The 22357-nt window shown below is 39.3% G+C and overlaps 1 protein-coding gene across 6 annotated transcripts in view; it reads left to right on the top strand.

Moving 5' to 3' along the window:
- Positions 1-21913, top strand: part of LOC135199989 (protein gustavus-like) — a 221790-nt gene extending 199877 nt beyond the window's left edge. For 5 of the 6 annotated variants that reach the window (XM_064228184.1, XM_064228183.1, XM_064228187.1 and 2 more), the window contains 5 exons: positions 17510-17703; positions 19224-19409; positions 19902-20049; positions 20183-20341; positions 20577-21913. In XM_064228184.1, coding sequence (XP_064084254.1) covers positions 17510-17703; positions 19224-19409; positions 19902-20049; positions 20183-20341; positions 20577-20713 — 824 coding nt within the window. In that variant the 3' untranslated portion in view covers positions 20714-21913. Of the gene's footprint in view, positions 1-6559; positions 8478-17509; positions 17704-19223; positions 19410-19901; positions 20050-20182; positions 20342-20576 lie in introns of those variants that run through there. The other variant, XM_064228181.1, reaches the window with a different exon arrangement.
- The last annotated feature ends 444 nt before the right edge of the window (positions 21914-22357 follow it).

Below are 22357 nucleotides of genomic sequence, written 5' to 3' on the forward strand. Positions count from 1 at the left end.
TCTTTCATTTTCAGTTTCGTCCGCTTTAAAAGAAATAGAGTTCAAGTTTTTATGTTCAAATTCAGTATGTGTTTTTCTCATTTTTTTTATCGCAAATATTCCCTCATTTTAACTTGTAACTTTTTATGTAATTTTTTATTGTTTTCATTATTGATGTCCGTCCCCGCCCCCCACCCCGCGCGATAATTATTTTAAGACTGTCTGTAAGAAAAATCCTTCTCCCGAAACCGTCTTAGGGACTAGTCATCCAAGGACAAAGTCAACTCAGGGTCGATGGAAGGGGAGCCTTGAACGGAAACATGGTTTGCTGCGAGAGAATGAATGGGTTTTTTCGTTCTTTTATGGGATATAGGACCTTGGAGCACGGGAAATTGTATATATGTGTATTGTGTATATTAATTTCCATCATTGTCATACCCATGCATTTCTTTTCATCCAACCATTTACCTGCATCAGTTCCTTGGACATTCCTCATCTGCAACAGATGAGCAAGGGATCTTACTCCTACCACCTTCCTTGCATCCTGTACCATGTACGTGATTAACCTCCTTATCTTGGCGGCATGATCCGTTACTTGACTTCCAAGTGTGTATATAAATCAGTCACTTTCATTCTGCCACCATCCATATCCATACTGGCATTCTTTGGTCCATGCTGATGCATTTATATTCATAACCTTGCTCCTAATGACATTCCACTTTCCAAGCTTTCTTCGCTTACTCGGGCGCAAACACTCGTGCATGTCGTTACTGACGTTTAAGTAAACCATAACTGTTATGAACATATGTTTCTAGTGTCCCTGCACTATCAAATGACAGTTGGTTTTGAGGGAAGTAAGCTTCTTCGAAATGATCAGCAGAGTTTGTCACATTTTATCAGCCTTTGAAATTCAGAAATTAGCTGGATTTATGACTCATTAAATAGGAAATTTCCATTGGAAGGAATATTTTTTTCTTGAAGTTAGAAATTGTGAACAACTCTTTATCGCCTGAATGAGTAATGCAAAGTCTTATTTTCTTGTCCCTAAAATGAGTTTTATTTTAAGAGTTTTATTATTAAAATTCGACAATAATGTAACACTTGTTTTCTTATGTTTCAGGTAAGTCGGTGAAGTTTGATGGTCACTCACTGTGAGTATGTTCTGTTTTGCATTACTGTTGCTGTTGTGGAGCTTGAGCATAGTACGGAATTTTGACCTCCAAAAATGAAAGCGAATGTTGTTAGAAGTTGCATTCGGGGGCATAGGAATGTGTCCTAGATGTGATTGAATACTAATTGTGTATCGAGTTGCAACGAATCTTAGAATTCTAGCAATTATATATAGATTATATATAGTTTTGTATATATGATATATATATATAATACACACACACACACACACACATACGTGCGCATGTGCTTTATCATAAAGAAAGAATAGCCGTATAATGGATCTCCAATGCAGAGATGTACAGTACTGATTTACCAGTGGCCTTGAGCAAACATTTGACGTCGACATCGTAACTTGGGCGGAATTATTTCCTTGTTAGACTGTCAGGACGAGGGCCTTTATATGTGCGTACGGTTTTACTGTCGGTTCGCAGTTGACGGTTAAATGTATATTGATATTTCTTAACGAGTCCTTTGGGATGAGGTGGCTAGACCCTTGCCCTTTCACAGTCTGCAAGGAACCAATCCCTGATTCACTGCTCAGGTCAACATAGGCACAGGATTTGTGAACGGTGATCCAGAACGTCCTTTTTTGAACCTGGAAACTCTGGTTTTTTTTCCCAGCAAATGATAATGCATCACAGAAATAATATTACAGAAGTGTATCATGAAAAGTTTAAGTAATTTTGAAAGCATCGTAAATGTAAGAGAGAAGGATCACAAAATATTTCATATTCGTCTGAGATTTGTGTTCGACACAATGTAAATAACAGTGAGAGACAGAGAAAACATGTTCAAGCTATAAAATTGGGATTAATTCTCAAGTTCTTGAATCAAATCGAGTTATTTGTGCCATATTTAAATTAGCCTCTCTCATATTCCTTCGTGCATCTCTGAGAAATACCTTTTATTCCTATTAAAGGCAAATCAACCTGAGAGAGAGAGAGAGAGAGAGAGAGAGAGAGAGAGAGAGAGAGAGAGAGAGAGAGAGAGAGAGAGAGAGAGACTTGTGTGTTTGGAGGCTGATGATCATCCTTGCCTTGATCAGTCTTGTCTGCCAAGATTAAGATTGTTTGCCGGCCGACCTTGTTCACTTGACTCTTAATTGCATCTCGGGTAAACTTGGCCAGAGTGCGGTATCACCTTTATCCCTCCTGATACGCTCAATATGTTCTACATCTTGGTGACCAGTATATATACCTATGCATATATATATATGTGTGTGTGTGTGTGTCACGAAAATATGGAACGTGATGAATATATAAATAAAGACAAAATCCACTAAGGAAGGAGAAACGATGCAGTTCTGCAAGGCCTTGCGGGACTCCATCGTTTCTTTCCTTTGTGGAGAGAGAGAGAGAGAGAGAGAGAGAGAGAGAGAGAGAGAGAGAGAGAGAGCGAGCGAGCTGCACATAATGTTTTTTTTTTAGATAACTTTATGGTGTAACACACGTCGGTGCTATTCATTCCCCTCTCTTTGTAGCCTCCACGTGTTTATCGCATTTTTTTACGCAACAAACGGAAATGATATTCAGTGTCATCTTTGGGAAGGAGATAAAACAAAAATTTTGTCATTTTGATAGAAAAATGTATTGTTATTTTCATTTCATCCCATTTTATTATGTTTGATAATTATATGATTGAATGTATCAAAATCGTAACTTCGTTATTTAGCCCAACAAGAATTCTCATCATTATTATTAGGGTTTAGATGAAATCAGTTTTAGTACAGTCTTAAACCTTGTTATGTTTCCACGATGTCCCATTTGTCCTTGTCAAGGCATCTGAATACCAAAGAGACCTTCCTCGAGGAACATTCACCAGATAATGAAATTGGTTCGTTTCTATACCAGCATTTCAGAAGATAGAGCATACCTCGGCCTCTCGGTAGGAGCCATAAAATTCTTTTTTATGTACTTTGGCGACTTGTTCACAATGTCCAGAGTTATTTTCACATGCATTAGAAATTGTTGAGAAATGTCAATTTCCTTTCTTCTTTGTGAATTAACTGGCCTCTGGAAACATTGCTTGTCAAGTCAGGACTGGCTTGTGTTTGTGTCTAAAAGGCAAAACTGGCCTTGAATGGGCTAGAGACTGGGGTCGTCTCAGCCTTCCCTCGGGTCTGAAGATAAAGATGAAGATGAAGATGACGGTGGTGGTGCCTATATATGCATGATGATGATCCAACTAAGGGAGAGATTGGTGATTGCCAAATTGTGTAGCCCTCTCCCTCTTCCTGGTCCTCTCAAATCTTGCCTCTTCCTGTCAGGTGTCACTGGTATTATTCTGGTGATGACTCGGTGGTTATATTGGCATTTACGCTCACACAAACTCACTCTCTCAGACAAACGCATGCATTATACGTGTGTGTGTGTGTGTGTGTGTGTGTGGAGAGAGAGAGAGAGAGAGAGAGAGAGAGAGAGAGAGAGTGGGTAGTGATACGTTAAATAGTTCATTCTGACTAATGTGTGTGTGTGTGAGTGGGTAGTGATACGTTGAATAGTTCATTCTGACTAATGAGAGCGGGAGAGTGAAAAGGTCTTGCCTGAGGGATAATTTTTGGCACCTAACCTAATGAGCTAACTCCTGGCATCCCAAGGTCAAGGTTGGGCGCATATTCTCTTTCGTTTTCTCTCATTTGTTTTTGTGTACAGGTGACATTAATCGTTTGTGCTATTTTTGTTTCACTGCTTTAGGCTTCGGTTTAGAATACAAAGTAGCTTAGATTCATTCGAGTTGGAAGTCTGCAAGGTTAAAATGTTATGTATAAGTAACACAAGTAAGTCAAATTTGATTGGATTTCTCAGAGCCTGTTGAGTGCATCATGTACCATTTGCCGTTATTATCAGAGTGGCTGAGCTTCTCATACTTCGCCACAGTTATTTGCTTGGGTCGTAAATATTCTTAGTTATAGTTAGGCTTTCATTCAAAATACTTGTTATTTGAATGTCAAATATGCATTTTTTTTTTATTCCATGCTGCTCATTGTAGTTCCAACACTGACTTTTGCAACGCTGCCAGCATGAAATTCTTTGGACATTATAATTTATAGTTTATAATAATATTATATGATGTATTCTTTATTGTTATTCGTGGCCGAAAATGAACTCGACATTGTCATGCATGATGGTAGATTCTCCTCTTTAAAAACGAGTGGGAGTTTTAATTACAACTTATAAAAATTAATGGTGTCGTTGCGGTTAGGTGCACAAGAGATGATAATGGTGATTATAGCTAGTTGACATTGTACGTTAAGAACATGACTGATGTGATAAGAACGTCATGTCTAATCTGACCAGAGATATAGAAGAGAGATTGAAGAGCTTGTTCTCGTTGCCATATAGCGTGGATTATGTTTTGACGTTGAAAGTGTAGCGTATTAACGCTCTTCTTTTCATCGCTATTCCATCCCTTTTTCTACGTGCGTTGGTTGTGTTACTTCCAAATATGTTAAGAAGAGTAAGCTCAGGACTGTTTTCCCAATACGTACTAATTTATGTACATTTGTAACCTTATCTCGAGTTATGGACATGGAATCGTTCTTCTCAGCTTCCTTCTTGGCTTATAAGCCAAGTTTTGAGTGTTAGAGTCAACTACCGTGTGGCCTTACCTTTCAGATCACAGGAGATGAGGTAAGTAATAGCTTTATATGGAAGCAGCAGGATTAGGAGCATGATAAACAGTCGTTGCTTTCAGACTGAAGGCTCCAGCCAAGTATCTCCATTTCAGGAGTTATACCGTGTCTTGTTGTCCGAATAGAGTCGCTTCTCTATTACCATTGATTAATGTAGCACCCTTGGGATGGTAGACCTGACGTAAGTTGATTGCTTGTAGTGCGAGAAGCTTTCGCTTCCACAAATCTCCACTGTACCATCCCGTGTCATACTTCTCTCCTCTGGGAAGGTTTGAGTCTTCTAACTCTCCTGGTCGTAGAAGTAAACATACGTCGAGAAAGGAAAATCTTACAACAAATGAAAAAATTAGCCTCTAGCTGCACGTTTTATATATGTATATGTGTGTGTGTATGTGTGTATATATATATTATATATATATATATATATATATATATATATATATATATATTATATATATATATATATATATTATATATGAAGGGGTTTGTTGGAACGTAGTCCCTTGCGCAAGTGTGAGTCACCAAGGTATGTATGTACCAGGTCTAGTATCAGTGAGGAACGGAAGGCAACTTTTTCCGCGTGTCGTATTAGTTGTTAGTTCTGTTGAAATCGCGGTTATCAAGTAACTTTCTGATTACACTGACACGTTCTCTTTGTGCTTGTAGATATACAGCTGTGTGTATATGCACGGCTTTTACTTTTTTCATTTATATGTATCCATTTTTATCCCAAAAATAAAAATTGCTTTTACGTTTATTAGGAAGGTTAGGTGAGTCGTTCCAGATACAATATTTTATTAATAGAATACTGTTAGCCCTACCGCAGCAGGGCTGCTTTTTTTTTGGGGGGGGTCTACTTTTTTTTTCTTGAGGTCTTTACATCCGGTTTTACAAGTGACGTCACAGGTAACCGTGGTTCTCTTGCAGTTTCTCGGATTTTAAGTTTTGTTCTACATACGGACGGGATTTTCCTTTGGAAAAACTGAATTTCGCAGAATCTCCCAACTATGACGTCTGTCCCGTACGCATGCGTCACGCACTCTTCCAGCCATTCATCTATTTGCTTGCCATTTTCTATGCATAAAGTATGGAAATTCATGAGTTTTTGACAGTTTGGAAGCATGGATTTTTATTGTCCAAGGAGCTTAACAATATAATGACAAATTATATATATACTGTATATATAAATATATATATATATATATATATATATATATATATATATATATATATATGTATATATATAAAAAAATTATAAATTACACAATTTTATATATGTTATTTATAATTTTTTTATGAAATCCATCACCTCTATTTAGAATACACAAATCGACTTATTTTCTGTAGGCAAATGGGCAATAAAATAGCTGGAAGCAATTTCATAGAACATGTTATTACAATACGATATTTCGGGTATTCTTTGCAAGTTACCTTTTGAATTATGAAAGCTGACGCCATGTACATACCTTCTACCCAGACATGCAATGTTAGTGAGGTATAGTATTCATTTATTTCTCTCTCTCTCTCTCTCTCTCTCTCTACCCACTCTCTTCCCAGTCTCTCTATCTCTCCTCGACTCTCTCCTTCCTTTCCACCGTCCCCTTCCCTTTCCTCTCCTGCCTCCTCTCTCTCAGAGCTGGTATGTTTGGCTGGCTGGCTCACTGGCTGTGTGCCCTCCGGGGGTACACACTTGGCAGGTAGGTGGAAGGATTTGTCCGTGGGGGTTAGCAGGGGGCACAGTTGTATTCTGAGGGATGTCGGCGATATGCGGCATATACCCACGTGCCAGCTGTATGCCCAAGTCAGTTCTTAGTCGGTGCCAGAGAAAGCATCACCGAACCCTCGCTCTGTCCGTCCCTCTCTCTTCTCTTCTCTTCTCTTCTCTTGCCGAGTATCTTCGTATCCACCGAGGCACATTCTCTCGTCACAAACTGTACGCCCGGAGGAGTGTCCGTCCACTTTTTAGTTTCTATTTGGAATTACATTAGAATCGTAACATACAAACTCGGAAAATAAGTGCAACGATCTAAAGGAAACTGAACCACTTCTATTGGACTCGGAACGTTAAACTGTTCATAGCGTGAACAGTAGCAGCATGCCTTGTAAAGGAGGCTGCAAGTGAAGGAAATGTCATAGAGTCTACGCTGACGAACTCGGTATTGCAACTGCTGATGTTATTTGGAAGGACCTGTGCGTTGTTGCCCTTGCAATTGTGATTCTCGTTGCATATGAATACTTGAAACGTTTTCATTATTCTGATAACACCGAGGCTAATGTTCAGACATTTTTGGACAGTCAACGAAGAGTTCGTTAATATTTGAGTGGAGGTTACTCTCACAAGTTATTTTTCAGTACTTCAGAATGGTGAACTCTGTGCGTGAGTGTTGTTGTCGGTGCGGGATGGGGGACTGTGATGGCGGGGACGGGGGAGGAGGAGGAGGAGTGTGTCTTACTTCCCCAAACGACAGAGGTAGGAGAGGAGGAGGTCTAAGTGTATCTGGTGTTCAGTTTGCTGTTCACTCCCAAGACAATCGGGCGTCGTCGCCTGTCACCGCAGCTCTCCTGAACAGTCATTCGTGTACGAACAATTCCCACCCGGACATCTACACGAAATTGCAAGACCAGGAGACGGACAGCCTCAGCCTCGATCACTTGCAGCAACGTTGCAGTGGAGGGAAAGTCGTAGGAAAGGGTGCGGTGGGGGAGGGGGAGGAGGAGGAGAAGGACCAGCGAAATGCGAACAGTGATGAGAATGGTGATTGTGAAAGATCTTTAAGTGGTGTTGTGAGTTGCGATGGCGCTGGCAGCAATCGCAGCAGCAGAGGTGGTGATTCACATTTCTCGTCCCCGTCGGTTGTAGTTCGAGGTGGCGGCGTTATTAGTAGTGGCTCGACTCTTCTTCGGAGGCACAGTGCTGAGGAGGAGGAGAACACGAATGCAAGTAGCGCTGGTGTGGGTGTGCTAGGTCGCCACGTGTGGTCCCACCAAAGTATTGTTGGATCCTTGTCTCGTGAAGGATTGTTTCCCACGCCCAACGAACACCACCCGGCCCTTGTCAGGCCCCTCGTTGCCCTCGGAGATCTCTCTGCTACCCACCCGGAGCTTCCGACGCGACTTCATCATTTGGTGGCTCTGCTGACAGCCAACCCCAGTGCCTGTTGCCGCAGTCATACCAACAGCAGTAGACCATCTGGTGCAGGTGTTCCTCCTCCTCCTAACAACGGCCGATCGGGAGGCGGTGGTTCTCTGAGTGCTTCGGACGCTGCCTTACTCTCAGCTCTGGCACGACTGCCACTGCCGCAGGCAGGTGTACCGGTCACTTTGCGGCAGCCCTTACCTCAACCTACTGCTGCTGCTGCGAGTGGGGCATCCAGTTCTACTGTAGGTGGTGCTTCTGGTCCTGCGTCTTCCTCCGTAGCCTCCACCCCAGATAGTGTTATCACTCCCAGGTGGCCTTCGGTATCGTCTCTCGCCACAAACGCCGAGTACGACCCGACCCCCGCAAACTCCTTCCCTTCGAGGGCGTCGTCTTTCACCTCCTTTGTGTCTTCGTTGCCTGACGACGAAGCCTCTCAGGAACCCGCTACTGACGAAGAGGATCAGGTAGTACCTGAAGAGAGTAGCACCATGGCGGCCGCTGACCTGGTAGCCCCACATCCTCAGTACGAACACCACGCCTATCACATATATTATGGTGAGTTGGGGGAGAAGAAAAACCCTTTTTCGTTCTTCATTCATTTAATTCATTTCTAAAGACAGTGTGGGATGTTGAATGTGGGTATTGTAGAAAACCCGTTGGAGTCGGACTTGAGCAGACAGACAAACGGACAGAATAGTCGACGGCGGTTATTTCGTGGGATTAGCAGCAGCAGCAGCCAGGTAAAGGAGGGGGTGGGTGGGGTGAGGGAGGGTTGGTAGGATTTTGTAGGATGGCTGTGAGAAGTGTTGTGGAGGTGGATTGGGCTCTCGGGGGATGTGTGGTGGGGCCGTAGGGGATGTAGGAGGTGATGGTCGGAGGGGAGGCGGATGGGGTAGGGCGAGACCTCAGCTGAAGGTCAGTCTTTGTTACCACGCTTCTTCCCTGCCATGCTATATGCTCCCTAAACACCTGCTTCTCCGCATTACTCGGTAAACTTTAATTATTTCGTACCTGGGGCAATATTGATACAAGGGGACATCAGAAGCTGCAGAGATCCCCGTTGCCTTCTCTCTGGAACCCATTTCATTCGGTCCTCGTTGTTTTCCGAGAACTCTTGCCTACCCGAAGGTATGATGGCATAAAAGCAAACCTGCCGCTAACACGTCATTGCCAAGTTGCCTGCCTTTTCGGAGAAGGCCTTAACAATGTCGCTTCATAAGGTAGTGAGGTAGCCACACATTAAATTCTGTTTTTCATTAAATGAAACTTTCAGTGTTCATAAAACACAGTTCACACCCCGAATGTGTTGAATATTAGTAGAAAAGGAACATATTTCAGATAGCACGAAGTTTGCATGCCGCTTTTTTGTTTAACTGGAGTTGAAGGTTGTGTTGTATTGCAAATATCCCCGAAGGTTACTAAGTCAGCCATCCTGCCGCCACGTGTTCCCAGTGTGCAAGAATGTTTCCATTCTTCTCTCTTATAGTTATCGTACTTGGACTCTTTGTCCGTATTTCTCATGTGTTATTGGGATTGTATTGCTCTTTTAGGACGTCTGATTACCTGCTGATGGGTTGTTACTGTAAAATGTTGTGAAAAGGGAGGAAGGATCTTAATTTCTTCATTTTTTCATTAGAAATCATGTTCTCTCTCTCTCTCTCTCTCTCTCTCTCTCTCTCTCTCTCTCTCTCTCTCTCTCTCTCTCACACACACCACTTGGAACTGTGATTATATATTCATAGTAATTATACCACAAATATCTCTTCGTGCCAATTTCACTTATACTTTGGAAATAGCTTATACCAAAAGGGGAAGATGCAGTTAGGGATTATAATTATAGAAAGATATTATAATTTGAGATTAATCCTTTGATAGTGTGTATGAACCTAGCATCTTTTCTGACAAAACCAGGTGCTGCTGGTGTCACGGTAGTGGATTTAGGCGTGACCACAAAATCCACCCACACCACCGTCTGCCCGACGCCCACAATCGCTCCATTGCCCACACTTCCCCCCTTTGTGTGTGCATGTGTGTATAGCAGCTCCTTTTGACGACTTAAAACGGCCTCAAAACTTTTCCCACCAATTGTTGTTCGCCAACCGTCACCCTATAGGAGTGTGCAGTCAAATTTCCCATTCCCTGGCCTTTCCCGCCAAGAAAAACGAAGCGTTTTTGTGTTTTAAGGACAGAAATGTCTCGGTAGAGCCATTTTATTTACTACGTTACCTTCTGTGATTTTAGTAGATTCTGCTGAATGTTCGTAGCTGAACTGTACTTGAAGTTTTGACCAACGAAACATTCTCTTGACATATTTTAGGGTTTGTTGTCAAAACTTTCGCTCAGCAAGGTAGAACAGGAAGCAGAGGGCTTTCAGTCACCTCGTCACCAATTCTAGCTCGCTAAGACTCTTGAGCCACGATGTGGGAAGGATATCGAGTACATATTCTACAAAGAGTAATTGGACGGAAATAGTTGAAAAGACAAAGGAGATGGCAAAACCCTGCACAATTTTTTTTTTTCCATTGGGAACGTATTGGACGGCAAGATAACGGGGGAATACTGAATGTATATTGATTAGACGTCAGTTTTAAACCCTTTCATACACAACAAGTAGGTCAACAACTCGCGCTATCTTGTGACTACCCATGTTTACAGAAGATAAATCTTGGGATGTAGTAGGGTTTATTTCCTTATTGCTGATAAAGCACTAGAAATCTGAGGGATTTATCTCACGTGGATTGTGGATGGGAGCATAAGGCTTTTATGGCATCACGTGGCGTGTTAGTTGGCACTATCTTTATTTATCTATTGTTGTCCTTTCGTGTGTTATCATGTTGTAAGGCCAAGAGAACCTACCTTTTTTTGGGGGAGGGGGTTTGTTAATCAGTTTGGGTGATAAATGCAGATCTGCGGTACATAATGAGGATAAGTTTTTAGGATGAATACCAACATAAACGAGATCATCTTCAGTTCACAAGTTAATGGTGAATATAGATTAATTTTGCTTTCTTGTCGAAACTTCGATCCGTTGATGTGTTCATTCATGAATTTGTTGTATAACGTCCAATACAGGTTTGGTTTGGATTTCTTTCTTCGGAAACCTGAATCAGGGGTGAACGACCTTTTGCTAAAGGAAAAGAGGGAGGGGTGGGGGATATTGGGGTGTGGTTCTCCATGGAGGGGTAAGGGTGTGTTACATTGTGTTAGATGAACATAAATGGTCAAAGTATCTCCGGAAGAGGTTACCACTTCCTTTCGATCCCCACTCCCCCTTCAACACAATCCCCTTCCTTCCTTTTTGTTTCAAGTCGAGGTCTCATCCTGTCGTCGGGAATATATATATATATACTATACATACATACATATATATATATATATATATATATATATATATATATATATATATATATATATACAGGGTGGGCCAAAAGTAGCCTCCCACAGTTAAAACAGAATAAAAATAATTTATTAAAACGCAACAAAATTTTTCAGACATGAATAAGTGGCATATTTAAGAATGAGTGACATGAAAAGGATAAAAATAAGTAGCATGTATTAATGGCACAGTATTAATTTTCTATTGAAGAGTACTTTGAATGAGAAACAGTTCATGAAGTAACTGTGAGGCTACTTTTGGCCCACCCTATATATATATTATATATATATAATATATATATATTATATATATATATATATATATAGATATATATATATATATATATTTGTCCTTCTTCTGTATGATAATATATCCCCAAAATAGAACAAAGGTAAACGTCAATCCATGATAAACGCTTCCAGTACTTTTGCTTTTATGACGAGTGCCTTACTACTGCTGTAGAGTAGATAGCAGCAGCAGCAGCAGGTGTATTATTTCCCGCAGAAGACATTCATTAGTCGACAGTTACAAATCGTTATGCCTTACGCCATCAACCGGTAATCCGGTGAGTGTGTGCACTCGAGCATGTGCTCTTCTACAGGATGTCCGCTGTTGCAGGGAACATACGAACGCACTCGCCCAAAGCGTATTTAAAAGTGTTCATGGTTGTGAAAGAAATCGAAAGTCTCTTTGAAGAAATACGTTTTATGTCTGGAAATATATTGTAAACGAAACACACAGTATCATAAATCAACTTTGGAATTCATTCCTCAGCATTGACCCAATTTATATTGGGTATTACACACATGTATGTATGTGTTTGTGTGTGTGTGTATGTATGATATATATATATATATATAATATATATATATATATATATATATATATATATATATATATGCATATATGCGCGCGCGCATATGAGGATTTTGTAATACTTCGTGGTGGAAGGGCAAGACCCAATGCGATTCAGATCACTCTTAATTTCTACGACCATACTTAGGCTTTATTTGGAGTTCATCAATGTTTGAGTGGGTGCACATAATGTTTTTTCTTGTTTGTGTGTGAAAGAAGGACGAGTAACATTGGGCGTGGTTTGTTGTTGTTTGTAGCTGCCACTGGGGTTCAGTCAGTTTTTATAGGTAAAATGCAAATGAATTTCTAGCGCTGGGATTCACACTTTTCCTAGCTCGGTATCTGATGTTTCGAGCTATTTGGAAGAGCGGGTAACTCCGTATCATGATTTACTATCTTCATTCACAGAAGTCGCATATTTATACTAGATTATTATTAGTGGAGAAATATTTAACTTTTTCTCGACTCCATATTCATTGCCCAGTAAGCCTCATTCGCGATTTTTGCGAAGTGATTTTCTGTCATTTTGAGAACTTTCTTCTCTGTCAAATTCTGCTTCTGAGATTGTTAGTTGATTTATGGAAATGGTCAAGCTGCCGGGAAGGTGGTGTGAGTAAGATTACGATGTTTTGTTTGTTTACGCAGGTAGGATTACGACGCTCAAGTTGCGCATCGGCTATGTGGGTGTATTTGCATATTCTCTTTTATCACTTCCTTCTCTGCCTTTGTTTCGCTCTTCTTTTGCTCGGTTACATTGTGTATATTTGAGAAGGCGGTATCTTTCGTGGTGTTTTAAAATCACCGTGTGTGTGTGTGTGTGTATATATATATATATATATATATATATATATATATATATATATATATATATCAAAGGTAAAATGAACTATGCTCTGTACCAGAAGTCCATGTGATTCATTATCATATTCTTTCTCAAATAGAGTCATGAGTCTTCATTGTGCGCGAAGGCTATTGTAAGTTGATGACACCTATTTTTATTGCTTTATTTTATTTATTTTTCTTAGACGATATTTGGTCATCGTCCTTGTGACGAAACCTCAAGCTTCGTTTTCCACCTCAGTCGACATAGTACGGTTCAGGTTTCTAAGAGAGAGAAATTGTGTTGCGTGCGCGGTTGCTTATGAAATGTGCGTACATTCGTGCGTGCATGTCGTGGAAGGCACGCGCGAGGAAAGCCCAACAACTAATTCTCACGAAATTACTCTTATTGCAGACTTCGGGCTCAGTTCCAGTTGATAGAACTGATGGCCCTATTCCCCGAAGGGTTTCACCTTGCGACTGACGTAACCCGTCCTCAAGGTCCTTTTATCCTTAAACCCAAAGTGTCACACGGTAGTTAATGATGTATGATTCCCTCAGTACTGATTCAGGACCTTATGCCATGACGTCAGAAGTGTCCGTCATAAGCAGTGGCCGAGAGACATGGGACTCCGTGCATTGGCTGAGTTGCATTTGGAAAAAGTTCTTCTCATCTGTGCCAAGTTCTCTCATTGTCTCTTGAGGGAATCATTCACTGTATTCATATAATACTTCGCAAGTTGTCTGTTTTTATCTGTAAATATAGGAATATTAAAAAATATATATTTATATTTTCTAGTCAACGTGCAGTTTCAAAAGACCAGTCGGTAATTACATTACACTAACTGTAGTGTTCTATTTATTGGTATTGTCCGCGACTGTATTCAATTTGCTGTCGCGGTCAGGTTGCGGACGAGTTAAGTCCTCGCTTTCACTGTTGCATCTGAAGGATTGGTGCAAGAGTGAATGGGAAGAGAAGACGCTTTTCTTTATTTAGCGGACCTTACTTAGTAAGTTATATTTATATCACACTGAACTTTTCAGTCGTATCATCGTATTTGTATTCGTTGTCAATTTCTGTACATTCTGCCTATAGTAAACGCTTGATTCGTATTTAAAGGATGTTTTATTTTTGGTGAAGCATATCTTGTATAACGCTGTCACGAAAGATTATACTTTATAGAATGTCTATCTATAAATATACCTACGAATACAAAATAACCCAAAATGAGAAACTTGGTCATTTAGTAAGTTTTTGCCTTTTGTGGGATTGTCTGACACTCCTTCCCCTTCATGATGTTGGTTCCCTCCACGCGTATTCCTGAAGGGGAGGGAGGGGGAAGTGGAGGGGGCGGGGTCCATTTGACCGTAACCTTGAACATCATCCCTCACTTCACTTGGGGGGGGGGGGGATCACAAACGTCTCTTGGTCGCCATTGTTTTTGTTGTCTCGTTCTGCTAGATTTGTTGTTGGGAAATGAATGTTGTGATATCTTCATTGTTGTTCGAGTTTGTCATTCAAGGTTCAGTCAGCTGATTAATGATAATCTTTTTTTGTAGGTTTTCTTGTGTGTGGAGAGTTTTTATTAATTTGAACAATGTTAGTGCAGTGTCCGTGTAATGGGCGGTCTTTTAATATTTGTTAAAGTTTTGCGGTTAATAGAGCCCAGTAAACATTGGAATTTTTTCTTTTTAATTTCTGTCCTAATTTTTGGAATAGGTGGTGATAAGCACTGCTTGTCATGTGAATGGAGGGGAGAGCAGAGTCTCTGGTGGAAGCAGCAAAGCTTTTGTGTTGTTTTGCGAGTGCTTATGTGTGCGAGGAAGTTGCAAGTTTTGCGCGAGTCCTTGACTCTCTGTCATGGACTCCGCCGCCCTCCCCCAATCTACTTCCCCTCAGTCAGTGCTACCCTCCGTATTTTACCTGCTTATCTCAGTTACCTTGCAGACCCCATTCCCGGAGTGGACTTTTGTTTTTTTCGTGTCACATTTGTTACATCCATAAAAATTATATTCACGATTATCTTTTGCGGATAAATATAACACTGACGCACTCATGGTCCCGTTAAGATCAAGGTTTTAAGTCATTTGACGTCCTCTTTCATTCTTTTCATTCGTGTGGATTCGACAGAGTATGTATGTATGTAACAAAATAATTTTATTAAGAGGGAATTGCTATTAGATGTAGTTATTGAACATTTTGCAGTGAAAGCGATTTTACGTTTTCAAAGTAAAATCTTTTATCAATTGTGCTATAATATTGAGGAATTTACAAAGCTTCATGTTTATATAGTTTCCAATGATATCGAATTAGTATTTTGCACTGGAGGGCTTAACTTAAACTTGAATCAAACAAAAGGGGCTGCTTTGTTGGTAGCATCCAAGCTGTGTCGTGTTTCAGTATCTATGGCTGTCTCTTCCAATTCGTGTGTTAGATATTTATATCTGTAGTGTGTTTGCACGTGTATGTATTTACACTTGTACAGGTGTATAATATAAAACTGCAGCCAGCTGCGCGTGATTTCCATTCGTGTCATGGCTTTGTGCACATGTTGCTTCACCCTAGTAATGCTTTATTTCCTCGTGTTCGTTTGCGAGAGGTTTCGTAATGAATTCCCAGGACTCTCTCTCTCTCTCTCTCGTATCTTGCATGAAGATGAAGATGTGTCATGGTACAATCATCGCGTCTTGCGTTGGTTTTTATGCGAGATATGGCCTGTTGTTAATGTGGTTATTTTGCCTTTCGTGTTTGGACATTCGACGTGAAAAAAAATAGCTGTTAAATTGTAGAGGGTGGTTTCTCAGAAAGCGACGTTCACATGTAAAAATGGAAAGGCTGGTCACCGCAGATAGCCAGTGCAGTTCTAATTCTGTCTGTTGTGATAATGGAACTACATTGTTAATAATGGCGTCGCAGCTACTTTTGATTTCTGCCGCAATTTTTGTTTCCTTTTCAATTTTCAAAGTTAGAGATCCAGTCGTTCCTCCAATTAGTGTTGTCACAGCCAGATATATATATATATATATATATATATATATATATATATATATATATATATATATATATTATATATATATATATATATATATATATACCCTATATATATATATATATATATATATCTATATATATATCTATATATATATATCTATACATATATATCTTAAATATATATATATATACATATAATATCTATCTAGATATATATATATATTATATATATATATATATATTAGTAAGATTTGTGGTTAATTCATTTTGTATGTTAACGAGTTTTTCGTACATTCGTTAGTTGGTGAAGCGAAATTTATAACTGGGCGTTGGTGAACCGTGAAGCGCAACCAGATGTTTCCCAGCCACTTTTGAATGTTATAGGCAAAGCGAACGATGGCGTTATTAGTTTTGACGGAAGGCAGGTGTTTTAGACGAATAATTAAACAAGTTGGATGCCAAGTGTAATTTTCATTTCACTCCCTCGGTCTCGTCCAAAGTTGTTTCATGGGAGTATGTTTATTATGCTGTGGGCGTATGTGTCATTCAACTCCGTTGTTATCGATTTGCTTTTATGGAGTTGAATCAATTTATTTTTATAAGATAAATGAACGAATTTACAAAATTCTGAGTTATTTGAGCAATGTTCTAGATCGCTTTATGTAAGGACTCGTTGTTTAGGCATTTTTATATGTAGATGTTCTGTTTCAACTCTCATTGAGGTAATGGCATGATGATTCCGCATAGATTCGATGAAATTTCTTTATTAGTTTACTTTGTTTTTCTTTCAGTGATAATGTGCTTGTTTTATCGTATAAGAGAAGTGAAGTTTGCAATATCTAGGTATTCATGTTCTGATGGAATATTTAGTCCTTGTTTCAGTATCCAGCTGTGCACGTTTTAGAATGTTTTTATTTTCCTGCTTCGGTGTATGCAAATAAAATTTATATGGACATGTACATTATAATTCGTATTTTATGTCGAGACCTTGACTTCGGTGCTTTTGTTGTCTTCTCTCCATTCTGTTTCCTATCTTTGTGCAAGACTTAACACAAAGAAACCGGTGATTATGAGTAATGATTCCACTGAAATCTACACCTTCATTCATAGTGAAGGTGAACTAGAGTACGGTAGTGAACTTAGCTCAAACATGTGGACGCGCACATCCCGTTCTTCGATTTCGGAATGGTTAAAGAACAAAAAGGATACCTATGCCGGCCACGAAAATTTAATTTTGATTTTATCGTAGCACATGGCGGTATTTTTGTTTTGTCGAATACGTAAACTCTTTCCACGTAGTCAAGTTTAGCTAGCCACCTTATTTTTAATTTGGTCTGTACACTATTATATTAACGTTACCCATATTTCAAGGCCGGTTCTCTCGTTCTTGTGGAAATTTCATTACTATCAATTTTTATTTGCATTAGTACGTAGAGACATAATGGTTTTACAATAGCAGTGTTACTCTTGTGACAAAGTCAGAATCTTTTTTCAGAGTCTGATTTATATCAAGTGGATTTCACCTTCCTTTTTTCCTTGTTGCAGGTGGTATGAAGTCGGTGGGTCGGGGCGAGGGTGGATCCCTACAGCCCCGCCTGACCCGGGAATTGGCAATGTCCCCGGATTACACCCGCCCCAAACGGTTAGACCTCCTCCTCGACATGCCGCCCGTCCCGCGAGAGGCCTCACTCAAGCACGCATGGAATGCAGAAGACAGATCACTCAATATTTTTGTCAAGGTGAGGAAGACGATGGATCCGGCTCTGCAACAGGCGATATCTAGTTAACGCATTCTTTGAAAGCAATCTTTTATCGGTTAATTTTTTTATGTTTCAGCATAGTCAACTTTTGTCTTATTATTTCAAGTGCAAGAATTTGGTGTTATGGGTACTTCATGCTTAAAGCTAACTGGGTTGGTTAGCTGTGTACAATCGACTTGTTTAAGAGCTTGAGGAATGTGTTGGCTATACTGAACTTATGAATGATAAATTTTACTTATGGAGAGGAAGTTGCCTAGGATGTCTGGTTTGATCCGGTCTATCTACTACTACTACTTACTACTTCCTGTAGTTCTCTCTCTCTCTCTCTCTCTCCTCTCTCCTCTCCTCTCTCTCTCTCTCTATCTTCTCTCCTTCCTCTCTCTCTCTCTCTCTCTTCAAAAAAAACTTATTTCTCTCAATAGTTAGATTAGCCACTAAAACACCGGAGGAAAACTAAATGAAGTAATTTATGATCTTGTGAATACTGTGGATTATATTTCATAAATGTGTCCTTAAAATCCACTTCCTGACGAAGAATCAACAGAACACAATACAAAGTTAGCTTTGGTATTTAGGATTTTAATGCCATTTGCACACCCCAAGTTAGGGATCTCGATTTACGACTATTGATACTGGCTGGGGATCCTCACTGGTGCCAATTTTCTTTCACTCTTCTGTAAACATCTTAAATATGTGTATTCTTGGCTCTCATAAGTAGTTGCGAATTGGGGTTTCTGTGAGGTGTTTGTGTCCACAGTATTTTGAATCTATGGATGTTGATGTAGTTTTAATTGCCAAAGGAGAAAGGGATAAACATACTACTATTAGGGTTATGAAGGCCTGCTAAGGAAGAAAGTAATGATATCTCAGTTCTCATGATTTTGCTGAATACTTTGCTTAAAATGATTTGGTGAATTCCATAGCCACTGTATCAACATTTAGTCAGATACTTGAACGTGATTTTCACACCAGTGATGGTAATTTTAATCCTAATTTTTTCTCCCTCTTTCCACTTGCGAGGCCACATCTCCCTAAGTGCAGTTGTTGTGGCGAATTAATTGAACTCTTTCTCGTGTGAACATTATAATTGTCAGGAAATAACATATAGTTTTGATTATTCTTTTGTCTATAAATGTCAGGAAATAATATACAGTTTTGATTATTCTTTTGTTCATCTTTGAGACAGTCAGTAATTTGCACTGGCATATTCTATTAAGATTTCATACAACTTAACATAATTTGTGTAATCATTTTTTTTTTATTATTACTAAATGAAATTTTATTGTATTTCTGTCATTTACTCTAAGATATGTAGGCAGCTATTTCATGAAGTTAAGGTTTGGCTGTTTCTTTTAGTTTAAAAACTGGAATATTTTATGATTTAACTATATTTTATTTTTATATGGTCAGTAGTATGCTGCATTTACAACTTTATACCATTCTTATCGTTGTATTCAAATGTATTATGTACAAATATACAACATTGTACAATATTGCAGGAGGATGACAAAATGACGTTCCATCGACACCCTGTTGCCCAGAGCACAGATTGTATAAGAGGAAAAGTTGGTTATACAAGAGGTCTACATTTATGGGAAATACACTGGTCTACTCGGCAACGGGGTACACACGCCGTTGTAGGAGTTGCTACTGATGAAGCACCTTTACATTCTCAAGGATACCAGGTAAGTGTCATGTATATGTCCACACATCTAATCATTTAATCAATGTTTTCCCCACCTTTCCCTCCTCTAGTAGGCACAAAACACATTTAAAGAAAGTGTGCTATAGTATGTCATGTTTGACCAACAATACTCTGTAAATAGTTATTATTTGGCTTTGGGGTCATGCAAAGTGTGGTGATTGTCATTTTTCTTCAAGGAAAAATTATACTCTGGCCTCTTACATTTTTCCTTGAGAAAAGGAGTGTATGATTGCTGTTTCTAGAGTAAAAAATCATATTTTCATAAGGGTCAACTAAATAAAATCTTTGTCTTAAAAAATTATATGGATTTTATGCCTGCAAAGCTGTATATGTAAAGATTAGTTTCAGTAAATATGAATGGAGCTATATTAAATGGCAGGAAATGTGCTAATAATTTGATCTGTGAGTTATATTTTTCCGTACATATAGGTATAGTGAGAACTTTTTGAGTTAATCTATTGTTCTCTTCCAGAGTTTGGTAGGCAGCAATGATCAGTCATGGGGCTGGGACCTAGGCCGTAATAAGTTGTATCACAATGCCAAGCAAGGCAACTCGGGCATTACTTATCCTTCATTATTAAACAACGATGAGACCTTTGTTGTTCCAGATAAATTTTATGGTAAGTAGATAGTTATTATCCTAATTGTGATTGCTTTTAGCTAAGCACTTTGTCTTATTATGAGAATATTTGTACAGTTTTCTCCACTTTGTTATTACCCAACTTAAAATAACATCCTATATCTTATTTTCAGTTGTCTTAGATATGGACGAGGGAACGTTGGCATTTGTTGTAGAGGGTCAGTATTTGGGAGTAGCGTTTCGTGGCCTGAAAGGCAAGAAGCTTTTTCCTATAGTTTCAGCTGTATGGGGCCACTGTGAAATTACCATCAGATACATAGGTGGACTAGATCGTAAGTATTGCAGTAGTTTTTACTTTTTCTAGAATGAATTGTGCGTAATGTTGTGAGGATCATAAAAGAAAAAAAAATTTAATTTCCAAGATCTTTTCCTTGATGCGTCAAAATATTGAATTGTGCTTAATGTTGTGAGAATCGTAAAAGAAATAGAAAATAAAATTTCCAAGATCTTTGCCTTGATGCGTCAGAATGTTTATGAACTCAATTTTTTATTTTTCTTTATCCACAGCGGAACCTCTACCTTTGATGGATTTATGTCGGCGAGTGATACGACAGGCTGTTGGTAAACAAAGGTTGACTCGTTTAGGGGAGCTAAATTTACCTCAGTCTGTCACTCAGTACCTGCTGTACCACGATCGTAGGTGATAGTCGGAGGAGACTGCTGGCCAGCTCTCGTAGCCCCCTCCATCACTAGCCACCAGGCCCCCCCACTCCAGCACCTCCCAGGGTATAAGGTCAGGGACCCACTCTTATAGCAAGTAGAGTGATGGCAGCCTCCTGGGAAATTGCGTCTCTGCAACATCATCAACATCAGTTCTTTGATAATCAAAGCATCCTGTTTAAAAGTAGGATGTTTTAACTGTGCCATGAGAGGCATGTTTAGTTTGTTAGCATATTTTTATGCTACATTTTTTTCTTAATGTAGGCAATTTTTTAGACGACCGAAACCACCGGTTCGTGCAACATACTGCAGGTAGACGCAGTCAAGTGCATATGCGGGACTTTAGATGTACGTTTGTGTCTGTGTGTGTTAGTGGCAATGTGATAGACCAGGTCAGATTGGTATGCTGCCCCCACAGCCACCCCACCCTACTCAGGTACCCGTCCTGCCAGCAAAACTGGCAGAGGAAGGGAGGAGTTTATTTGTTGGTTTTTATGCTTGAACACTGACAAGAAAGGACTTTGGAACTTTTGATGCAGAAACTGAGCAGCAAGTGCAATTTGTGATGAAAGTGAAGTGACTATTTCATTTAAAACTAGAATATGGAATTTTGACGTAACTTTTTATTGTGAAGTGTGGTGGGTAGTGTCCATCTGACCAGTGAGCTGACTGGTGAAGTGTTCATTGCAGGCCAACCTTGCATATCTCCTCACCGCCTTTCGCATTTGTTCTGGAGACATTTAGTGTAAGGCCGAGTGAGAATTCGACAGGACCTTGTACTGTAACCGAGCTCGGTGGTTTGTGGGTGCAGGGGAGGTTCTTGTATTGCCCCTAGTCCTTACTCTAAATCTCTGGCACTGTCATGGATGCTTCACTATTTTTATGTCTTTTTTACATGATTATTTAATGTAAAAAAAAAAATGAGTCCATTATCAATATGAAATGGTCATGTAGGGGCTCCGTAGTTCCATCGTGACCCAGTCTTAGTTGCTGATTGTCAATCACCCTGAGTTCCCTCATATAATGTATGCTTAAGTATTTTTTTAAGTGCCATTTGCAGTAAGACCTCTGTCAAGAGCTCAACCAAGCAGAATGACATGGCATGAAGATCTACAGTGTGTAATACTGCAACATCTCACTAGTAAGCATCAATCTTTGTACAAAAATATTAAATATTAATACAGTTTTCAGTTTTATTGTCCTAGTTGTCATTTCAGTTTTATTGTCCTAGTTGTCATAGCAAAATATTTTATAGTATGGTTTATATAGGGTTCTTAGTATGGTAAATTAAATAATTTACTTGTGACTTCATATTCAAATAGTTTATGAATCTACACTGTTTATTTATTTTTTTCTAAATACACTATTTTCTTGGGATGTATCTCTTAAGGAACACTGTTTTAAGAGAACCTAAACTTAACCTTGGATCAAATAGACAGCTTATCATACAATATCCTATGGTATTGCTATGCAGAGGCAAAACTTATATTTTTATTGTTGTAGAGCATTATAAAACATAACTCAGGCACTGAATTTCTAGATTTAAATGAGTGCTTTACAGGGGTTTAGTCTATAGTTGGACCAAAAGAATGCAACTATGAATGAGGTGATGACTTTCAAAGTGGTGA

The sequence above is a fragment of the Macrobrachium nipponense genome, chromosome 26 (assembly GCF_015104395.2).
Source record: "Macrobrachium nipponense isolate FS-2020 chromosome 26, ASM1510439v2, whole genome shotgun sequence".
Classification (NCBI taxonomy): domain Eukaryota; kingdom Metazoa; phylum Arthropoda; class Malacostraca; order Decapoda; family Palaemonidae; genus Macrobrachium; species Macrobrachium nipponense.